Consider the following 19,756-nt stretch of genomic DNA (forward strand, 5'->3'; position numbering starts at 1 on the left):
ATAAATCTAAGACTTGATGAAATCAGGAATGACCTATCTTCTCTTCTGCATGACCCATAGACTCCTGTTTTTAGACCTTCTCCCTATCAAGAAGCTGTCTTATGACTCAATTTAGTCTTGCTTTACCAATTAAATATATTCTGGCAGCAACTCTGAAAATCTGTTGGAAGGGAAGTACAAGGTGGCAGCAGGAGGCAAAAGGGAAGAGTAAGGGAATTAATATTTATTTTTTTTTTTTGTAGAGACAGAGTCTCACTTTACGACCTTCAGTAGAGTGCCATGATGTCACAGGACTCACAGCGACCTCCAGCTCTCGGGCCTCAGCAATTCTCCTGCCTCAGCCTCCCACGCAGCTGGGACTACAGGCGCCCGCCACAACGCCCGCCATTTTTTGGTTGCAGTTCAGCCGGGGCTGGGTTTGAACCTGCCACCCTAGGTACATGGGGCTGGCGCCCTACTCACTGAGCCACAGGCGCCACCCTGTTGAGTTTTTTAATATGCAAAATATCAGAGGAGTTAAGTAATTTGCTATTATCACTCTTTCAGTAAGTGGCAGATTTAAATCCAGGGATTTATTTTATTGGCTTACTGGATATCAAAATGAGATTTTATTTATGAAGTAGAGGTACTAATAGTTCCTTCTGAATTTCAAAATTTGCTTCATTAAACTCATTTCAGTTCAGGAAAATGAAGTTAACTGATTCACAGATGGTAATAAGATGGAACATTTTGTGTCTTTTTCTATTTTTAGGTAACTGGTTTTCTTGATACAATGTATAGATTATTATGATTATCAAAAGAAAATAAGGGGCCATCTCTTATTCGGCATCGTGGCCGCCCTCAGACCTCTTGTGAAGCCAAAGATCGTCAAAGAGAGGACCAAGAAGTTTATCCGGCACCAGTCAGATCGATACGTCAAAATTAAGCGTAACTGGCGGAAACCTAGAGATATTGACAATAGGGTTCAGAGAAGATTCAAGGGCCAGATCTTGATGCCCAACATTGGTTACAGGAGCAACAAGAAAACAAAGCATATGCTGCCCAGTGGTTTCTGGAAGTTTCTTGTCCACAACGTCAAGGAGCTGGAAGTGCTGCTGATGTGCAACAAATCTTATTGTGCAGAGATTGCTCACAACGTTTCCTCCAAGAACCGCAAAGCCATTGTGGAAAGAGCAGCCCAGCTGGCCATCAGAGTCACCAATCCTAATGCCAGGCTGCGCAGTGAAGAAAATGAATAGACAGCTCATGTGCACATTCTATTTGTGTTTAAATAAAACCATAAATATTGCCATCTGGCATTTTCCTTCAAAAAAAAAAAAAAGAAAATAAGGGCAAGTCATTATAGGAGAGAAGACACTCAAAAGCAACACAGTTAAATCCTCATCCTCAGGAAACACAACAGTACTTGGAAGCATGGTTGGATGAAAACCTTGACTCATTCACAAACACATCAAATGACATACCTTGTATAAGGCTCTTGGACAAGATGGTAAAAAGCTCAGACAAGTGGGAGGTGGAGAAGTATGAGGGAAATAAATAATCTAAAAAGTTGAATAGTCTTTGGTAGGACTCAATTAAAAAGGGTATTTGTGGCTGGCTAGGTGCAGTGGTTCATACCTATAAGCCTAAACCCAGTATTTTGTGAAGCCAAGGCAGGGAAGACCACTTGAGGCCAGGATGGAACTGGGAAACACAGCAAGACCTGTCTCTACAAAAAACAGAAAATTTAGCTGGGGTTAGTGGCACATGCCTGTAATCCCAGCTACTTACGAGGCTGATGTGAGAGGACTATTTGAATACAGAAGTTTGAGGCTACAGTGAGCAGGAGAGAGACCCTACCTCTACTGAAAAAAAAAAAAAAGAGAGTACTTAATGTTTGAGTCCCCACTCTCAGATCTACATTTGGTGTCCTAAAGTTACTTTTCTCAGTAGAATGCGGTTAAAAGCCTGTCTTTATAAACTTTAGTTCAGATGACCTTGGCTCACTTCCAAGTCTTTTTTTCCCATCTCTTTGAAGTAAGCCAGGCCAGCCCAGATAAAGTAGGGCACATGACATTTGATGAGGTGCTCGACAGAGCCTGGTTTACATCTGCTGGTCCAGAGAAAACCAGAGAATATGGGATGATCATCTAGATACACTCAGTTCTATTCCTTTAGTCCTGGCGTAGCTCATCAATAGCTCATCAATAGGCTAACACGGCTAAAGTGGGGTCATGACTCAGTTTATTCAACTGTAGAGTGGGGAAAATAACAACTAACTGTATAGGAATATTAAGTTGAATAAAGGTCCTATTTACAAAGAATCTAGTCTATCTCCAATTCATTTTGCACTATAGTCACTAGACTTATTTTTCTAAATGCAAAGCCATGTCACTTCTTTATTCAAAACTCATTATAATAGCTTTCTACAGCAGCTTAGAAGAGAAGGTCTTTAATATGGTACTCTTGCCCATCTATTTAGTTTCACCTCCAGTCTCTTCTCAACCTATGTATCCTGTGATCCGGCCATCGCAAATCGCTTACAATGCCAAAAATGTATTACGATGCTTCATGACTCTGTGCCTTCACCCATGCTGTTCCCTTCTTTACAATACTTTTACAATACCTTTCCTTGGTTTCCTTTGGAACTCAGGTCAAGTATTACTTTCACTGAGATGCTATACTTAAACCAGAGATGTTGCATCTCTGCGTTCCATAGCACCACTAAGAACACCATTTTCAGACCTGTGATGCTTCACTGTAATAATTTACTTATTTATTTTTTCAAAGCAATTATTTACTTAATACTGTATTTTCCCAGTAGAAAGTAAACTCATAAGCCAGGGACTATTTCTTATTTATCTCTGAATTCTCAGAGCCAAGCCCAATCATCAAGTACAAACAGATGTTTGGAAGAAATACCCCTAGTACATAAATGGCCACCTGTAAATGTTTATTTTTTTCTTTTATACCTTGTGAACTAGTTTATTACCATGTTGACTTGCTTTATGGTTCCAATATGTGCAGACCAGAGAAGAATATCCTGGTGTCCTTTGCAAGAATGCTTTTCACTGTAATTAATAAACTAGCATTCTAGATGACCAGATAGGCTCTTGCACATGTGGCTAAAAGTAGTCCCTGGCTTGGCGTCTGTAGCTCAGTGGTTAGGGCACCAACCACATACACTGGGACTGGTGGGTTGGTAGCCCAGGCTTGCTAAAAACAACAATGACAATTACAATAACAACAAAAAGCCAGGCATCCCTCCGGAGCGATATGGCGGCTCTTTGCAGGCTGAGTGTCCTCTGCGGTGCCCAAGGAGGCCGAGCTCTGTTCCTCCGAGCCTCAGTGGTCAGACCTGCTTATGTCTCAGCATTTCTCCAGGATGGTGTGGAGTGCAGCACATACACCTGTCACCGAGCCACCACTCTGCTTCCAAGGCTGCATCTCTCCACTGGACTAGTGAGAGGGTTGTCATTGTTTTGCTCCTGGGCCTGCTTCCAGCTGCTTATTTGAATCCTTGTTCTGCGATGGACTACTCCCTGGCTGCAGCCCTTACTCTCCATAGTCACTGGGGCCTTGGACAACTTGTTACTATGTTCATGGGGACACATCGCAAAAAGCTGCCAAGGCAGGCCTCCTGGCACTTTCAGCTTTAACCTTTGCTGGGCTTTGTTATTTCAACTATCATGATGTGGGTATCTGCAGAGCTGTTGCCATGTTGTGGAAACTCTGACCTTTTTGACTTCATACCTTAAGAAATGATTGTATGCCTTTTTGCCTCTGCTTTGTCGTGCCATTCAACTCATAATAAGGAAGAAATAATTAAGTCCATTGGTGGACAAAGCTCTTATTATAATCATGTGGTTATTTTCAAATATTAGTTTTTGAGAAAAAGGTTTGAGAGGTATTATAGCCAAGAAATTTTAAGACTGAGTTTCATATTATACTGAGTTAATGGAGTTGTCTCTCAACTTCTAACAAGACTCATAGTTTAACAAAACTTTATGCAACTATATGAGCTTTTGCCTTTTAATTTATCAGTCTAAGAGATTTCAGCTTTATTACCATCAACACATGATCAGACTTACATATTTGGTCTGGAAATAAGGGACAAAGGGAAAGACTGTTAATTCATGAATAATGACTTTGCAGAAAATTAGATGGTTTAATTTTTGAAAAAATCCCTCTCTGCTTAGTTGATACCAGCTACTGATGATTACATATCCTAGGGAAACTCTAAAATTAGGAAATACTGATATCTATCTCACATTCTGAATTTCTAAATCCTAGGAAGCAAAGCTTGGAGAGCTTCTGAATGTAGAGAAGTTCCATGTAAGGACTAGATGCCCCTTGCAGATGTATCAGAATACTATCAATTCTAAACTGAGACTTAATCCTCAAATGTGTTTTACTTGTTCTAAAATAATCTGTCCACCAATATAATGTATAAGTAATAAACTGTTATTTTCCCATTGTAGAAAACATGAAAATGTATTCTATGAAAAGAAATTTTTAAAAAATGTTGTATAATAAAAATATATGCTACTCTTTAAAAAAAAAAAAAAATAGCCAGGCATTGTGATGGGTTCCTGTAGTCCCAGCTACTTGGGAGGCTGAGGCAAGAGAATCGCTTAAGCCCAAAAGTTTGAGGTTGCTGTGAGGTGTGACGCCACAGCACTCTACTGAGGGTGACACAGTGAGACTCTGTCTCACAAAATAAATAAATAAAGTCCCCTAGATCCATTCATTCTTATTTTGTACATATTAACTAAGCACTTACAATGTTCTAGGCACTATGTTAGGTACTAAAAACTGATGAATTTGGCGTGGAGCCCGTGGGTAAGTGGTTAGGGTGCTGGCCACACGCACCAGGGCTGGCGGGTTTGAACCCGGCCCAGGCCTGTTAAACAACAACAACGACAGAAAAAAAAAAAAAAATAGCCAGGCACTGTGGTGGGTGCCTACAGCCCCAGCTACTTGGGAGGCTGAGGCAAGACAATTGCTTAAGCCCAGGAGTTTGAAGTTGCCGTGAGCTGTGATGCCATGACACTCAACTGAGGATGACACAATGAGACTCTGTCTCAGAACAAACAAACAAACAAAAAACCTGATGAATTTGGCTCAGCATCAGTTCTTAGATCTTTTTACCCCACCAAGATACTAAGATCAGGTAATGTCCCCCCTCCCCAACTTTTTTTGAGAGTCTTATTCTTTTGCCCTGGCTGGAGTACAGTGGTGTCATTGCAGCTCATTGCAATCTCAAACTCCTGAGCTCAAGTGATGCTCCCACCTTGGTCTCCCAGAGTGCTATGATTACAGCCATGAGCCACTGTGCCCAGCCAGGTAATAAATGCCCTTTCAGCAGCCAGTGAACCTCTTTCTTTTTGAAATTTCTTTAGTTACAAGAAGCACTACTAAATCATTATTAATCTTTTGTACACAATAATGAAAAGAAAACTTACCAGTTTGTGACCCTTGCCAGGATACCTGACCCCCCCAAGTCTCCATTTTCATGAGCATAAAATGGGTCTAATACCTATCTCACTGGATTGCTGGGAGGTTCAAGTAAAATAATGTCTGAGAAAGCATCTCACACAGTACTTAACAAAGAACAGGGGCTCAAACCAAAAGAGCTGAACCTGGCTGCTCACTTACCACTAACAGTTAGTGTTCTTGTTGATCTCTCCCCAAGTCTAGCCAGGTCCACATAGGCTGAGCCAATCCAGCTGTCCATCTGGTAGGGCCTCTCCACACTATCATTGCCATAAGCTCGCCACACTTGGATCTCTAGCCTCTCCTCTCTAAAGTACCAAAGGAGTGATGGACCCCTAGTGACTTCCGCTCTTTTGGATGCTTTGAAAGTAACCATGACCTGCTTTTTGTTTGCAGATTCCCTGGGCTTCTTGAGAGGGGTCCAAAAGGCTTCATTATCATACAGCTTATAACGAAGGTAGCAATATGTGTTCTTATGGATGCAGTTGTGGCCAGCAAGCAGTACACAATGGATGGGAAGCCACAGCCTTGGGGTGGAGATGGTGACAGTGGCTGGTTTCTCTTCATCCATTTTGACAAGATCCTTTAGGCTATCCTCAAAGCGCCAGCCCAATAGCTCAGCAGCTTCCAATACCCGTTCTCTATCTCCAGGATGGGTGAAGGAAACCGAAAGCTCCAGGCCACCCACAATCTTCTGCATAAGCTCCAAGCCATGAGACAAGCCCCGATCTTCTGGTAAAATGATAGGATACCATCCTATGATCCCTTATGGGAGGAAAAAAAGATTCTCAATTATTGTCTTAAAAATCAGAAAACTAACTTACTCTCTACCCCAGAGGCTCCATCATCCTGATTCAAGACAAAACAGAAAAGGTACCCCTAGGCTCGGTGCACGTAGCTCAGTGCTTAGGGCACCAGCCACCTATACCGAGGCAGGTGGGTTTGAAACCCCCGTGGGCCTGCCAAACAACAGTGACAACTACAACCAAAAAATAGCCAGGTGTTGTGGTGGACACCTATAGTCCCAGCTACTTGGGAGGCTGAGGTAAGAGAATCTCTTAAGCCCAAGAGTTTGAGCTTTGCTGTAAGTTGTGACACCACAGTACTCTACAGAGGGCGACATAGTGAGACTCTGTCTCAAAAAAGAAAAGAAAAGAAAATGTACCCCTAGTGACAGTGTTTGTATATCATCTGACTATTGAGACGCAATGAGATTAGATGGGAAGAACAAAGGCTAAGAGTTAGAAGACCTGAGTTCTCTGCTTGGCTCTGCCCAAAATTAGTGGTTTATTCTGGGTAAACCATTAATCTTTCACAGCTTCCATTTCCTTACATAACAATGGGGAACATAATGCTGATCTTGTCTACCACACAAATTTGTTATGCCTATCAATTGAAATAACGGGTTAGAAAGAGCTTTGAAGGACAGTGCTCTAAAGATGTCAAGTTTATGGTACTATAAATATGATGGAAAAGGCATGAAACAAAAGTGTCCAGACATCTAGGGTCTAGAACTATGTCTTCTACCAAGAGAACTGCCACTTACAGAACATATACCAAGGACCAGACTTTAGATTTCAATAACAACTATTCTTTTTTTTTTTAGACAGAGCCTCAGGCTGTCGCTCTGGGCAGAGTGCCGTGGCATCACAGCTCACAGCAACCTCTAACTCCTGGGCTCAAGCAATTCTCCTGCCTCAGCCTCCCAAGTAGCTGGGACTACAGGGACCCGCCACAACGCCCGGCCATTTTTTCGTTGCAGCCGTCATTGTTGTTTGGACGGGTTGGATTTGAACTCGCCAGCTCAGGTGTATGTGGCTGGTGCCTTAGTCGCTTGAGCCACAGGCACTGAGCCTAATAACAACTACTCTTTATTAAATATCTATTGTGTATCAGAAATTCTACACATATTTTTTCATTTAATTCCTCTGAAAACCCTATGAAGCTCTGAGGAGTAAATGGGAAAATAATCCCTATCTGATAGAAGAGAAAATGGAAGCTCAGAGACCTTCCCAAGCTAGTAGGGCTGCCGAGTGGTAAAGCTAGAATTTGAACTCAGGTCTAACTGGCTCTGAAGTCTATGTTCTGCCTAGCATAGGTTCACACTATCTTTTCTGAAATAAGGCAAGATTTGTTTCTGAATTTAGGATTTTTCAGAGCCTAGAAGGGCAAAAGATTGCATAAATTGAATATTATGTAAGATTATTTAACGGGGGAAAAAAATCAGGGTTTTAAAAACTTAATATTTTAGGCTTAGTATCATATGGTCTCTGTTACAACTATTCAATTATGCTGTTGTAGTAACAAAGTGGCCATTGACAATGTGTAAATTAATAGGCATGGTGTTATTTTTATTTTTTTTTTTTTTGTAGAGACAGAGTCTCATTTTATGGCCCTCGGTAGAGTGCCGTGGCCTCACACAGCTCACAGCAACCTTCAACTCCTGAGCTTAAGCGATTCTCTTGCCTCAGTCTCCCAAGTAGCTGGGACTACAGGCGCCTGCCACAACGCCCAGCTATTTTTTGGTTGCAGTTTGGCTGGGGCCATGTTTGAACCCACCACCCTCGGTATATGGGGCTGGCGCCTTACCGACTGAGCCACAGGCGCTGCCCAGCATGGTGTGTTTTAATAAAACTATAGGCTGGGAGCGGTGGCTCACGTTTGTAATCCCAGCACTTGGGAGGTCGAGGTGGGTGAATTGCCTGAACTCACAAGTTCGAGACCAGCCTGAGCAAGAGTGAGACCCGGTCTCTGAAAAATAGCTGGGTGTTGGGCAGTGCCTATGGCTCAGTGAGTAGGGCGCCAGCCCCATATGCCGAGGGTGGCAGGTTCAAACCTGGCCCTGGCCAAACTGCAACAAAAAATAGCTGGGTGTTGTGGTGGGCACCTGTAGTCCCAGCTACTTAAGAGGCTGAGGCAAGAGAGTCACGTAAGCCCAAGAGTTTGAGGTTGCTGTGAGCTGTGACACCAGGCACTCTACCAAGGGCAACAAAGTGAGACTCTATCTCTAAAAATAAGTAAAATAAATAAATAAATAAATAGGCGGCACCCGTAGCTTGGTGAGTAGGGCGCCAGCCAGATACACTGAGGCTGGCGAGTTCGAAGCTGGCCGGGGGCCTGCTGAAACAACAATGACAACTGCAACAACAACAACAACAACAACAACAACAACAACAACAACAACAAAAAAATAGCTGGGTATAATGGTGGGCACTTGTAGTCCAAGCTACTTGGGAGGCTGAGGCAAGAGAATCGCTTAAGCCCCAGAGTTCGAGGTTGCTGTGAGCTGTGACACCATGGAACTCTACCCAGGGCAACAGCTTGAGACTCTGTCTCAAAAAAAAAAAGATAAATAAAATAAATACAAATAAATAAAACTATATAAATAGGTAGTTGCCTAAATTTCATGTCATCTGAGGTCATATTTGGCTGCTGAATAAGTTAATAAAAATTTTTTGTTTTTTGGGTGGTGCCTGTGGCTCAGAGGAGTAGGGCACCGGCCCCATATGCCGGAGGTGGTGGGTTCAAACCCAGCCCCAACCAAAAACTGCAAAAAAAAAAAAAAAAAAAAAAAAAAATTTTTTTTTGTTTTTCAGAGATTTTTGGATTTCAGAATTGAAATGCTATATTTTCTGAGAAAGGTCTTATTAATTATACTTTAAAAATAAAAAAGATTTAGGTTTATTGAGATCAATTTAAATTTTAATTTGAGGCCGAAGGTAGGCTGGCAGATACATTCGTTATCTTACTCCTTTCTGCCTGTGGACACTGCCAAGGAAGCGTCGTTAAAGTCTCTCTTCCCACTGCTGTCATGTCTAAGTCAGAGTCTCCTAAAGAGCCTGAACAGCTGCAGAAACTATTCTTTGGAGGGTTGAGCTTTGAAACGACTCATGAGAGTCTGAGGAGCCATTCTGAGCAATGGGGAACGCTCACAGACTGCGTTGTAATGAGAGATCCAAACACCAAGCGCTCCAGGGGCTTTGGGTTTGTCACATACGCCACCGTGGAGGAGGTGGATGCAGCAATGAATGCAAGGCCACACAAGGTGGATGGAAGAGTTGTGGAACCAAAGAGAGCTGTTTCCAGAGAAGATTCTCAAAGACCTGGTGTCCACTTAACTGTGAAAAAGATCTTTGTTGGTGGCATTAAAGAAGATACTGAAGAACATCACTTAAGAGACTATTTTGAACAGTATAGGAAAAATGAATTGATTGAAATCATGACTGACCGAGGCAGGGGCAAGAAGAGGGGCTTTGCTTTTGTTACGTTTGATGACCATGATTCTGTGGATAAGATTGTCATTCAGAAATACCATACTGTGAATGGCCACAACTGTGAAGTAAGGAAAAGCCCTGTCAAAGCAAGAGATGGCTAGTGCTTTGTCCAGCCAAAGAGGTCGAAGTGGTTCTGGAAATTTTGGTGGGGGTCGTGGAGGTGGTTTTGGTGGAAATGACAACTTCGGCCATGGAGGAAACTTCAATGGTTGTGGTGGCTTTGGTGGCAGCTCTGGTGGTGGTGGATTTGGTGGCAGTGGGGATGGCTACAATGGATTTGGTAATGATGGCAGCAATTTTGGAGGTGGTGGAAGTTACAATGATTTTGGCAGTTACAACAATTGGTCATCAAATTTTGGACCCATGAAAGGAGGAAATTTTGGAGGCAGAAGCTCTGGCCCTTATGGTGGTGGTGACCAATACTTTGCCAAACCACGAAACCCATGTGGCTATGGTGGTTCCAGTAGCAGCAGTAGCTATGGCAGTGGCAGAAGGTTTTAATTATTCCCAGGAAACAAAGCTTAGCAGGAGAGGAGAGCCAGAGAAGTGACAGGGAAGCTACAGGTTACAACAGATTTGTGAACTCAGCCAAGCACAGTGGTGGCAGGGTCTAGCTGCTACAAAGAAGACATGTTTTAGACAATACTCATGTGTATGGATAAAAAACTCGAGCACTGTATTTGTGACTAATTGTATAACAGGTTATTTTAAGTAAAGCATTCCAACAAAGGGTTTTAAATAGATTTTTTTTTTTGCACCCATGCTGTTGATTGCTAAATGTAATAGTCTGATCATGACGCTGAATAAATGTGTCTTTTTTTTTTCTTTAAATGTGCTGTGTAAAGTTAGTCTACTCTGAAGCCATTTTGGTAAACTTTCCAAAAGTGTGAAGCTAAAATTCCTTCAGGGTGATGCCAGGTTCTATTTGAAATTCATTTACAACCTGTTTGGGTGAAGAAGCCATTGTCTTCAGAAACCTTGGTGTAGTTGAACTGAGGGTTACTATTGTGACCTGAAGCTCACCATTTAAAGCGGTCATCCAAGGAAAATCATGGAATTATTGGTTATAAAGGTGATTGTTGGCATATCCTATGCAATATATCTACATTGAATAATGGTACCAGATGAAATTACAGATGAGAATGAAGCTTGTGTATCTAAAATTATCACGTGTAATCAATAAATGATTTAATTCTCTTAAAAAAATTTTTTTTAATTTGAGATTAAAAGGGTTACCTAAGGTTATTTATGCCTTCTGGACAAGTATTTAATTTTTCTGGGCCTTTTTAGTTTTTGACTATAAAATAAGGAGGTTGAAATTTTTTTTTTTTGGTAGAGACAGAGTCTCACTTTATGGCCCTCAGTCGAGTGCCGTGGCCTCACACAGCTCACAGCAACCTCCAACTCCTGGGCTTAAGCGATTCTCTTGCCTCAGCCTCCCGAGTAGCTGGGACTACAGGTGCCCGCCACAACGCCCGGCTATTTTTTGGTTGCAGTTTGGCCGGGGCTGGGTTTGAACCCGCCACCCTCGGTATATGGGGCCGGCGCCTTACCGACTGAGCCACAGGCGCCGCCAGGAGGTTGAAATTTTTGATCTATAAAGTTCCTTTCCTAGGGTGGCGCCTGTGGCTCAAGGAGTAGGGCGCTGACCCCATATAGGGTTTAAACCTGACCCTGGCCAAAAAAATAAAATAAAAAAAATAAAATAAAATTCCTTTCCTTAGCTTGGACAGACTAAGAAGCTATGGTTTTAATAATTTCTTTTAGGGTATAAAAGTATAAGTTGATTTTGTATTTTAGAAGAGAGACATTGAGAGGAGAGAAAAGAGAGTGAGAAGCCGCAGGGAGAAAAGAGCAGAGAGATGGTGTGGTATCCCAAAGAAAGAAAAAGCTAGTAATTTCTCATCTCCAGGTGTTAGTTTTCCTACAACCTAGTGGTTCTTAACATTTTTTGGTCAGAGAGCTTTTGGCTGTAATGAAAGATACTATGTCTAGAAAATGCATGCATGCATGTAGACCCAAATTTCACATCATTTCAGCATTAAAGAACTGGTAGGGATCTACCCAAAGGAAAAGAAGTCATTTTATAAAAAAGACACCTGCACCTATATGACTGCAGCACAATTCACAATTGCAAAGATAAGGAACCAACCTAAGTGCTCACCAACCAAGGAGAGATAAAGAAAATTTGGTATATATGTATGCCAGGAAATACTTCTCAGGCAGCCATTAAAATTTTGGAGGCAGAAGCTCTGGAGGAAGCACTAGCCATCTGTTGCAGCAACTTGAAAGGAACTGGAGAACATTAACCTAAGTAAAGTAACCCAGGAACCAAAAACCAAATATCACATATTCTCACTTTTAAGTGGGAGCTGAGCAATGGGCATAGCCGGTCATATGTCATACAGAGTGACATAATGGACACTGGAGACTCAGAAGTGGGGGAAATAAGAGGAAAGAGTGGGATGAAAAATTATCTATTGCAGTGGGTGCCCATGCTCAGTGGTTAGGGCGCCGGCCACATGCTCCTGGGCTGGTGGGTTTGAACCTGGCCCAGGCCTGCTAAAAAAAAATAGCTGGGCATTGTGACGGGCACCTGTACTCCTAGCTACTAGGGAGGCTGAGGCAAAAGAATTGCTTGAGCTCAAGAGTTTTTTTTTTTTTTTTTAGAGACAGAGTCTCACTTTGTCACCCTCAATAGAGTGCTATGGCACCACAGCTCACAGCAACCTCCAGCTCTTGGGCTTAGGCGATTCTCTTGCCTCAGCCTCCCAAGTAGCTGGGACTACAGGCGCCGCCACAATGCCCGGCTATTTTTTGTTACAGTTTGGCTGAGGCCGGGTTTGAACCTGCCACCCTCGGTATATGGAGCTGGTGCCCTACTCACTGAGCCACAGGTGCCACCCTGAACCCAGGAGTTTGAGGTTGCTGTGAGCTATGATGCCACAGCATTCTACCAGCAGTGACAAAGTGAGACTCAAAAAAAAAAAATTATTTATTGGGTACAATGTACACTGTTCAGGTGATGGGTACATTAAACCTAAACTTCTCCACTATACAATTCATCCATGTAAAAATTAAAAAAAAAATTGTATCTTCTAAATCTATTAAAATTAAAAACTGCTTAATTAGATGGTTACCTCCATGATTCTGTAACTAAAGTTATTGGTGGGAGGAAAATAAATAGAATGTTCACTTTAGAATAACTCTGAATACAAAGGTCAATAACAGATCCCAAATTGTCTGAAAGGTTTATATGTACAAAGTTTATTTTTAAATTAAACTTACGTTTATTTCTTTAAAAAATTTTTTTTTTTTTTTTGTAGAGACAGAGTCTCACTTTATGGCCCTCGGTAGAGTGCCGTGGCCTCACACAGCTCACAGCAACCTCCAACTCCTGGGCTTAAGCAATTCTCTTGCCTCAGCCTCCCGAGTACCTGGTACTACAGGCACCCGCCACAACGCCCGTCTATTTTTTGGTTGCAGTTTGGCCGGGGCCGGGCTTGAACCCGCCACCCTCAGTATATGGGGCCGGCGCCTTACCGACTGAGCCATAGGCACCGCCCATCTTTAAAAATTTTTTTACTTTATTTTTTTGAGATGTGGTCTTGTGTTATTGTCCAAACTAGAATGCAGGGGCATCATTATAGCCCACTGCAATCTTGGGCTCCTAGGTTCAAGTGATCCTCATGACTCAGCCTTCTGAGTAGCTGGAACTACAGGTAATCAACACCATGCCTGGCTATGTATTTTATTTTTTGTAGAGGTGAGGCTCTTGCTATGTTGCCACAGCTGGTCTTAAACTCTTGGCCTCAAGTGATCCTTCCGCCTTGATCTCCCAAAGTGCTGGGATTACAGGTATGAGCTACTATGCATGGCCCTAATGGGGCTAATTTTAATTTGTAGAGGTGGGATTTCCCAGATGGTGCCTGTCCCCTGAGAAACTATATTAAATTACAGAAGGAAGGAAACTGAGGTATCCTATGTATCCAGCCCTGTTGGATCTTTCACATGTATAATTATTTGGAATGCTTCCAAATCATCTTGTGAAATAGATCTTATTATTTCCATTTATGTAATTGAGGGAAACTGTGGATCTGAGAAATGAAATAATTTGTTCTAGATCACAAACAGCAAGTGACAGAAGTAAGACTGAATCCCATATCAAGTTGTACAGACTTTTCTTTGGCAGGCACATATACAGCACCATTTTATCAGGGTGTTGGCTCAAATGTTAATTCACAACTAAATTGCGAGATGTATGATAGAATTCTAGAAACTAGATTACACAATCCTAGGGAAGAAGATGGGTGAGAAAACCAGAACTAACAATTACAGTATACCTATAATGTGTTAGGTACTTTTTATAACCAATTTTATCAATTATTACCTTGTAGAACTTATCAGGATTAACTGTCTGCATCCATGAGACAAGAAAACTAGGGCTTAGAGGGTTCAAATCTCTTGGTTAAGATCATCCAGCTACTAGTAATTTTCAATATTTCCAGACTGCTTTGGGGTTGTATCTTTTCTTTTGGGCCTTTATCCAATATCATAGTCCCTCTTTAATGAGAGATGAGAGTATAGTGGAAAATAATAGGTGAATTGGGATTTGATTTCAAGGCCTCCACTCACTGGATGTGTGGTTTTGGCAAATCACTTAATTTCTCCTAGCCTAAGTTTTGTTATTTGTCAAATGAAAATAGTAAGATCCTCTAACCTTGTCAGGCAGGGTTATCATGAGGCTGAAACAAGATCTGAGAAAATATTTTATAAAGTGCAGTTTGGCACCTGTAGCTCAGTGGCTAGGGCACCAACCACATACACCGGAGCTGGTGGGTTTGAACCCAGCCTGGGCCTGCCAACTATAACCAAAAAAATAGCCAAGTATTGTGGCAGGCACCTGTAGTCCCAGCCACTTGGAAGGCTAAAGCAAGAGAATCACTTAATCCCAGGAGTTGGAGGATGCTGTGAGCTGTGAAAAAAAAAAAAAAGAAAAAAAAAAGAAAAGATTTTACAAAGTACTATATAACATAATGGATATTTGCCATATTCTTCATCACAATTACCACCATCATCAACATCTTAGCTAGAGAAGGATGATAGTACAATGTTTTGAGCCTCTTTGTTTTATTAGCAGAACTTTGGAATGACCAGGAGAAGACTTAAAATGCTTTTTTTTTTTTTTTTTTTTTTTTAATTTTTTTATTAAATCATAACTGTATACAATGATATGATTATGGGGCATCATACACTCACTTCATAAACCATTTGACACATTTTTATCACAGTGGTTAACATAGCCTTTCCGGCGTTATCTCAGTTACTGTGCCAAAACATTTATATTCTACATTTACCAAGTTTCGCAAATACCCCTGTAATATGCACCACAGGTGTGATCCCACCGATTCCCCTCCCTCTACCCACCCCCCCCTTTCCCACTTGCCCCTATTGTTAAGTTGTAGCTGGGTTATAGCTTTCATGTTAGAGTCCCAAATTAGTTTCATAGTAGGGCTGTGTACATTGGGTATTTTTTCTTCCATTCTTGGGATACTTTACTAAGAAGAATATGTTCCAGCTCCATCCATGTAAACATGAAAGAGGTAAAGTCTCCATCTTTCTTTAAGGCTGCATAGTATTCCATGGTATACATATACCACAAATGCTTTTGAGAAAACCTTTGAGGTAGCTGAGAAAGTTCAGAAGCTGTGTTAAGGGACTGTATTTTTTTTTTTTTGTAGAGACAGAGTCTCGCTCTACCGCCCTCGGTAGAGTGCCGTGGCCTCACACAGCTCACAGCAACCTCCAACTCCTGGGCCCAAGCGATTCTCTTGCCTCAGCCTCCCGAGTAGCTGGGACTACAGGCGCCCACCACAACGCCCGGCTAAGGGGACTGTATTTTTGGGGGAAATCTAGCAAAGGAGACAGACGAATGACCTCTTATAGGGAAATGAATGGAAAAGGTTAGAATTAGAAAGTGATAATTTAGGATCCTTACCAGATCTCTTGACCAGCAGTTCTTTTGTTGGAACTTTCACTATTCCAAGCAGGTAATCTTTGCATGATTGAATACTGGCAATATCACCAGCTGTTAAATCAAGACCAGAAAAAAAAATTATCTGGTGTTCTACTGACCAAGGTGGTTGTACTGACAGTGTATCCACATTTACACTTATTGAATTTCAGCATGGAAAAAAGCATTAGAGATTATCTTGCTCACGTATCTCTAGGGAAGAAGATGAGAAGGAAAAGGAACACTAACATTTACTGTATACCTACTAGTGTGAACACCCTCAAAATTATTTATTTATTTATTTTTTCCTGAGACAGAGTCTTATTTTGTTGCTCTTGGTACAGTAGAGTACTGTCTCAAAACTCACAGCAACCTCAAATTCCTGGGTTTAAGCGATTCTCTTGCCTCAGCCTCCCAAGTAGCTGGGACTATAGGCACCTACCATAATGCCTGGCTATTTTTAGAGATGAAGTCTTGCTCTGGCTTAGGCTGGTCTCATATTCATGAGCTCAGGCAATCCACCTGCCTCAGTCTCCCAGAGTGCTAGGATTACAGGCATGAGCCACAGCGCTTGGCCCACTCAAAATCATATTTTTAATTAAATATTTTATTTTGAAAAAATTTCAAGCACACAGAAAAGTTCCAAAACTGTGATAATGATTTCCTACAGACCTTTCGCCTTGATTCATCCACTAACATTTTGACACATTTGCTCTGTATCTCTACACTGTCTCTCACACACTTAATATATATATCCTTCCTATTTTCTTTGTGTGTGTATGTTGAGACAAAGTCCCACCCTATGCCCTGAGCAGAGTGCGATGGTGTCATAGCTCACTGCAACCTCAGACTCAGACTGTGGGCATCCTGCTGCCTCAGCCTCCAGAAGCTGCTGGGATTACAGGCACTTGCTGCAGCGCCTGGCTCGGTTTTTCCATTTTTTTAGGAGTCGGGGTCTCACTCTTGCTCAGGCAAGTCTCAAACTGCTGAGTTCAAGCAATTCTCCCTCCTCTGCCTCCCACAGTGCTGGGATTACAGGTGTGAGCCACCACGCCCAGCTATTGTTCCTATTTTTTTCTGTATCTTTCAAAAATAAGTTGCAAAGATTATGACCCCCTCATCTTTGAACATTTCAGCATATATCTCTTAGGAAGGGTTATACCATTCAAAACAGAGCCTCTTTTAATTCTGATCATGATGAGTCATTTAGTGCTCACCTGACTTGGTATTTTCATGGTAGATAGCAAAGGTAACTTCTGCAAACTCCAATAGCTCTGCCAGGAAACAGGCCTCTCCACTACAGTGCTGAGTTACCAAATTACATGAGAACTCAATGTGATGGGAGAATTCAGGGCAGAAGGAACAGGCCACAGGGCGGGTTCGGCGCTGTTCTCCCTTGGGTAGGAAGGAGAGATGAGTGGTGACAGAGGCATTGACCCCAACTGTGGCACTAAGCTGTAGAGCAGGTTCCTGTTCGGCCAAGGCCCTGTAGAGGAGAGGGGTGAAAATGAGAAGGCATCATGCTAATATCAGAAATCAGCTTGATTGCCTAGAAAATAACTCCATTTCTTCCATGGGACCACCAAAACATTAACCAACTATGTTTTCTACCTAAGCTTTTGGCAGTGCCACATATGATTTCTTTGTAATCAATATATCACAATGTGTATGTATGGGGGTGGAGGGAGAATGCCCATCAGAGGACACGCTGAGGACAATCCATTGTCCTGTCAATGCCCTTCAGTCAAAGACTACAGGAATTAACTATGGTTGAACAAGTTCAGTTTATTGCTTTATTGCAATGAAAGAAAATATACTCCATGGGGAACTATGAGAAACCATAGGACATCTCAGTAAGAAGGATCAGAAAGGACTTACGAACATTGGGCTCTTGTTAACTAATTCAGGAAATAGCACAAACAACAGAGTTTGTTCTCGATTGATTTTCTATATGGATCGTATCTATAAGGTAGAAACGCTAGAGTAAGACTAAAGCTAGAAATGGAAGAGCAGCAGCAGTCACTTATTTTAGGCAAGATAGAGGAATGCTGGGCATTTTTGTGGTTTGCATAGTGAACCTTGTTTTGGTCGGCACTTAGACAAGATTACGAGACAATCCTGATTTTGTCTCATTTCATCCTGGTTGCACAGGGAAGGTACCTTGTGTGATGCTGGTGTTTTGTGAGATTGTTTATGCACAACAGGAAAACACCAAAGTCTACCTATGACTGTCAAACCAGTTCCCAGATGGCTGCTTTTCTCTTTCTTAGTACAGATGTTCCATGATGTACACACAGATTCTACTCACCTTAAGGACACAAAGAGCAGTCAAGTCTTTTTTGCGACTTGTAGGTGACAAACTCCCCTTACCCTAAATTCTACAAGGGAGTAAAATTGACCTTTAGGCAAAGAAGTTACCTATTCTTGAAGCATTTCCTAAAAGCCCTAAAGCAGACTTAGGGGTTCTTTGCTCTCAGATCCTCACTATACTTCATATATACCAGTAAAGAGCAGTATACCAAATCTGAGTTTGAGTCCTGGCTCCACTATTTACCTACTGTGTGACCCTGGACAAGTTCTTCAACTATTTCCAAGTCTTAGTTTTCCTTTTGATAAAATGAAGTTTAATATAAGGACACAATAAATACTAAAGTCCTATGTATATTTGGATGCTTACTGCAATTTCATTTCTAATAAAAAACGAAAACCTTTTCCTTTGCATTATCATCAATGATAATTAATAGGAGATTGATTAGGAAAAATGAAGTGGAAATAAAGTGAATGGTAGAAGTGGTTAAAAAAATTAGAATAAAATATGCCTTGGGTGTTGTAAAGATAAATAATATATGCAAAGTAGAGAAACTGCCTATAGATTTATTTTTTTTTTTTTTGAGACAGAATCTTACTTTGTTGCCCTTGGTAGAATGCTGTGGAGTCAAGTCATAGCTCACAGCAACCTCAAACTCTTAGACTCAAGCAATCTTGTGTCAGCCTCTCAAGGAGCTGAGACTGCAAGCACCCACCACAATGCCCAGCTATTTTTAGAGACAGGTTCTTGCTCTTGCTCAGGCTGGTCTTGAACTCACGAGCTGAAGTGATCTGCTTGCTTCGGCCTCCCAGAGTGCTAGGATTACAGGCATAAGACATTACGCCCAGCAATTTTGCTGTGTAAATTCTGAGTCCTTTTCTGACAACTAAATGCTAGTAAATTTAATGCCATATTGAAGAATTCTGATCTTGGTTGGGTCTGACACAGAGGTATTCCACATACACAAGTTTCATGCCTCCATGCCTTTAGATGTGCTCTTCTCATTGACTACAACAGGGTTCACCCTTCTTGAGCATCTTGATAACTACTAGTTGTTTTTTAGGATTCAGAAGATCTTTTGAAGTGCCTTAAGTGACAAGCTAAGGAAGTTGTACCTTATATTCCCTAAGGAAGAATGTGTACAATTTAGAGGTTCACCGGGTAAACTATAGAAGCACAGGAAGAAAATAAGACTTCTTTGTCATCTCATATAGTAACGTTTTCGTACTCTATGGTATATTTTATAGAGTATTTAATATATTAATTAGTATAATAGTATATGAAGATAATTTACACATGAATAATATGCATATATTTGGATGGGTATGCTACATTTTTTTTTAATTAAAAGGAATGCATATAAAATTAGGAGCCCACCACTATCAACAATGGGAAGCCACCAAAAGTTTTTTTTTTTTTTTTTTTTTTTTTAGACAAGAGCCTCAAGCTGTTGCCTTGGGTAGTGTGCCCTGGTATCATAGCTCACAGCAACCTCCAGCGATTCTCTTGCCTCAGCCTCCCAAGTAGCTGGGACTACAGGCGCCCACCACAACACCTGGCTAGTTTTTGGTTGTAGTTGTCGTTGTTTGGCAGGCCCGGGCTGGATTTGAACCTGCCAGCTCTGGTGCACGTGGGTGGCACTTTAGCTGCCTGATCTACAGGGGCCAAGTCCACCAAAAGTTTTAA

The 19,756-nt window shown here is 41.6% G+C and overlaps 2 protein-coding genes and 2 pseudogenes across 5 annotated transcripts in view; 3 read left to right on the plus strand and 1 right to left on the minus strand.

Annotated features, from left to right (window-relative positions):
* C2CD3 (C2 domain containing 3 centriole elongation regulator) overlaps nt 1–19,756 on the minus strand; it is a 163,218-nt gene that overhangs the window by 66,067 nt on the left and 77,395 nt on the right. For all 4 annotated transcript variants that reach the window (XM_053560620.1, XM_053560619.1, XM_053560621.1 and 1 more), the window contains exons 21-23: nt 16,980–17,248; nt 15,748–15,837; nt 5,638–6,240 (exon numbers count right to left, since the gene is read on the minus strand). In XM_053560620.1, coding sequence (XP_053416595.1) covers nt 5,638–6,240; nt 15,748–15,837; nt 16,980–17,248 — 962 coding nt within the window. The remainder of the gene's footprint in view (nt 1–5,637; nt 6,241–15,747; nt 15,838–16,979; nt 17,249–19,756) is intronic.
* LOC128565257 (60S ribosomal protein L32-like) lies at nt 688–1,695 on the plus strand. Its single transcript, XM_053561612.1, has 2 exons — nt 688–711; nt 801–1,695. The coding sequence occupies exons 1-2, from the start codon at nt 688–690 to the stop codon at nt 1,236–1,238; spliced, it is 462 nt and encodes a 153-aa protein (XP_053417587.1). The 3' UTR covers nt 1,239–1,695.
* Nucleotides 3,256–3,991, plus strand: LOC128564813 (succinate dehydrogenase [ubiquinone] cytochrome b small subunit, mitochondrial-like; annotated as a pseudogene).
* LOC128564801 (heterogeneous nuclear ribonucleoprotein A1-like) lies at nt 9,287–10,352 on the plus strand (annotated as a pseudogene).

This window comes from Nycticebus coucang, chromosome 14 (assembly GCF_027406575.1).
Source record: "Nycticebus coucang isolate mNycCou1 chromosome 14, mNycCou1.pri, whole genome shotgun sequence".
Lineage (NCBI taxonomy): Eukaryota > Metazoa > Chordata > Mammalia > Primates > Lorisidae > Nycticebus > Nycticebus coucang.

Coding starts and splice junctions, on each gene's coding strand:
- LOC128565257 (XM_053561612.1), top strand. CDS start 688: ATGAAGTTAACTGATTCACAGATG. Junction 712..800: donor AGTTAACTGATTCACAGATG/GTAATAAGATGG, acceptor GATTATCAAAAG/AAAATAAGGGGCCATCTCTT.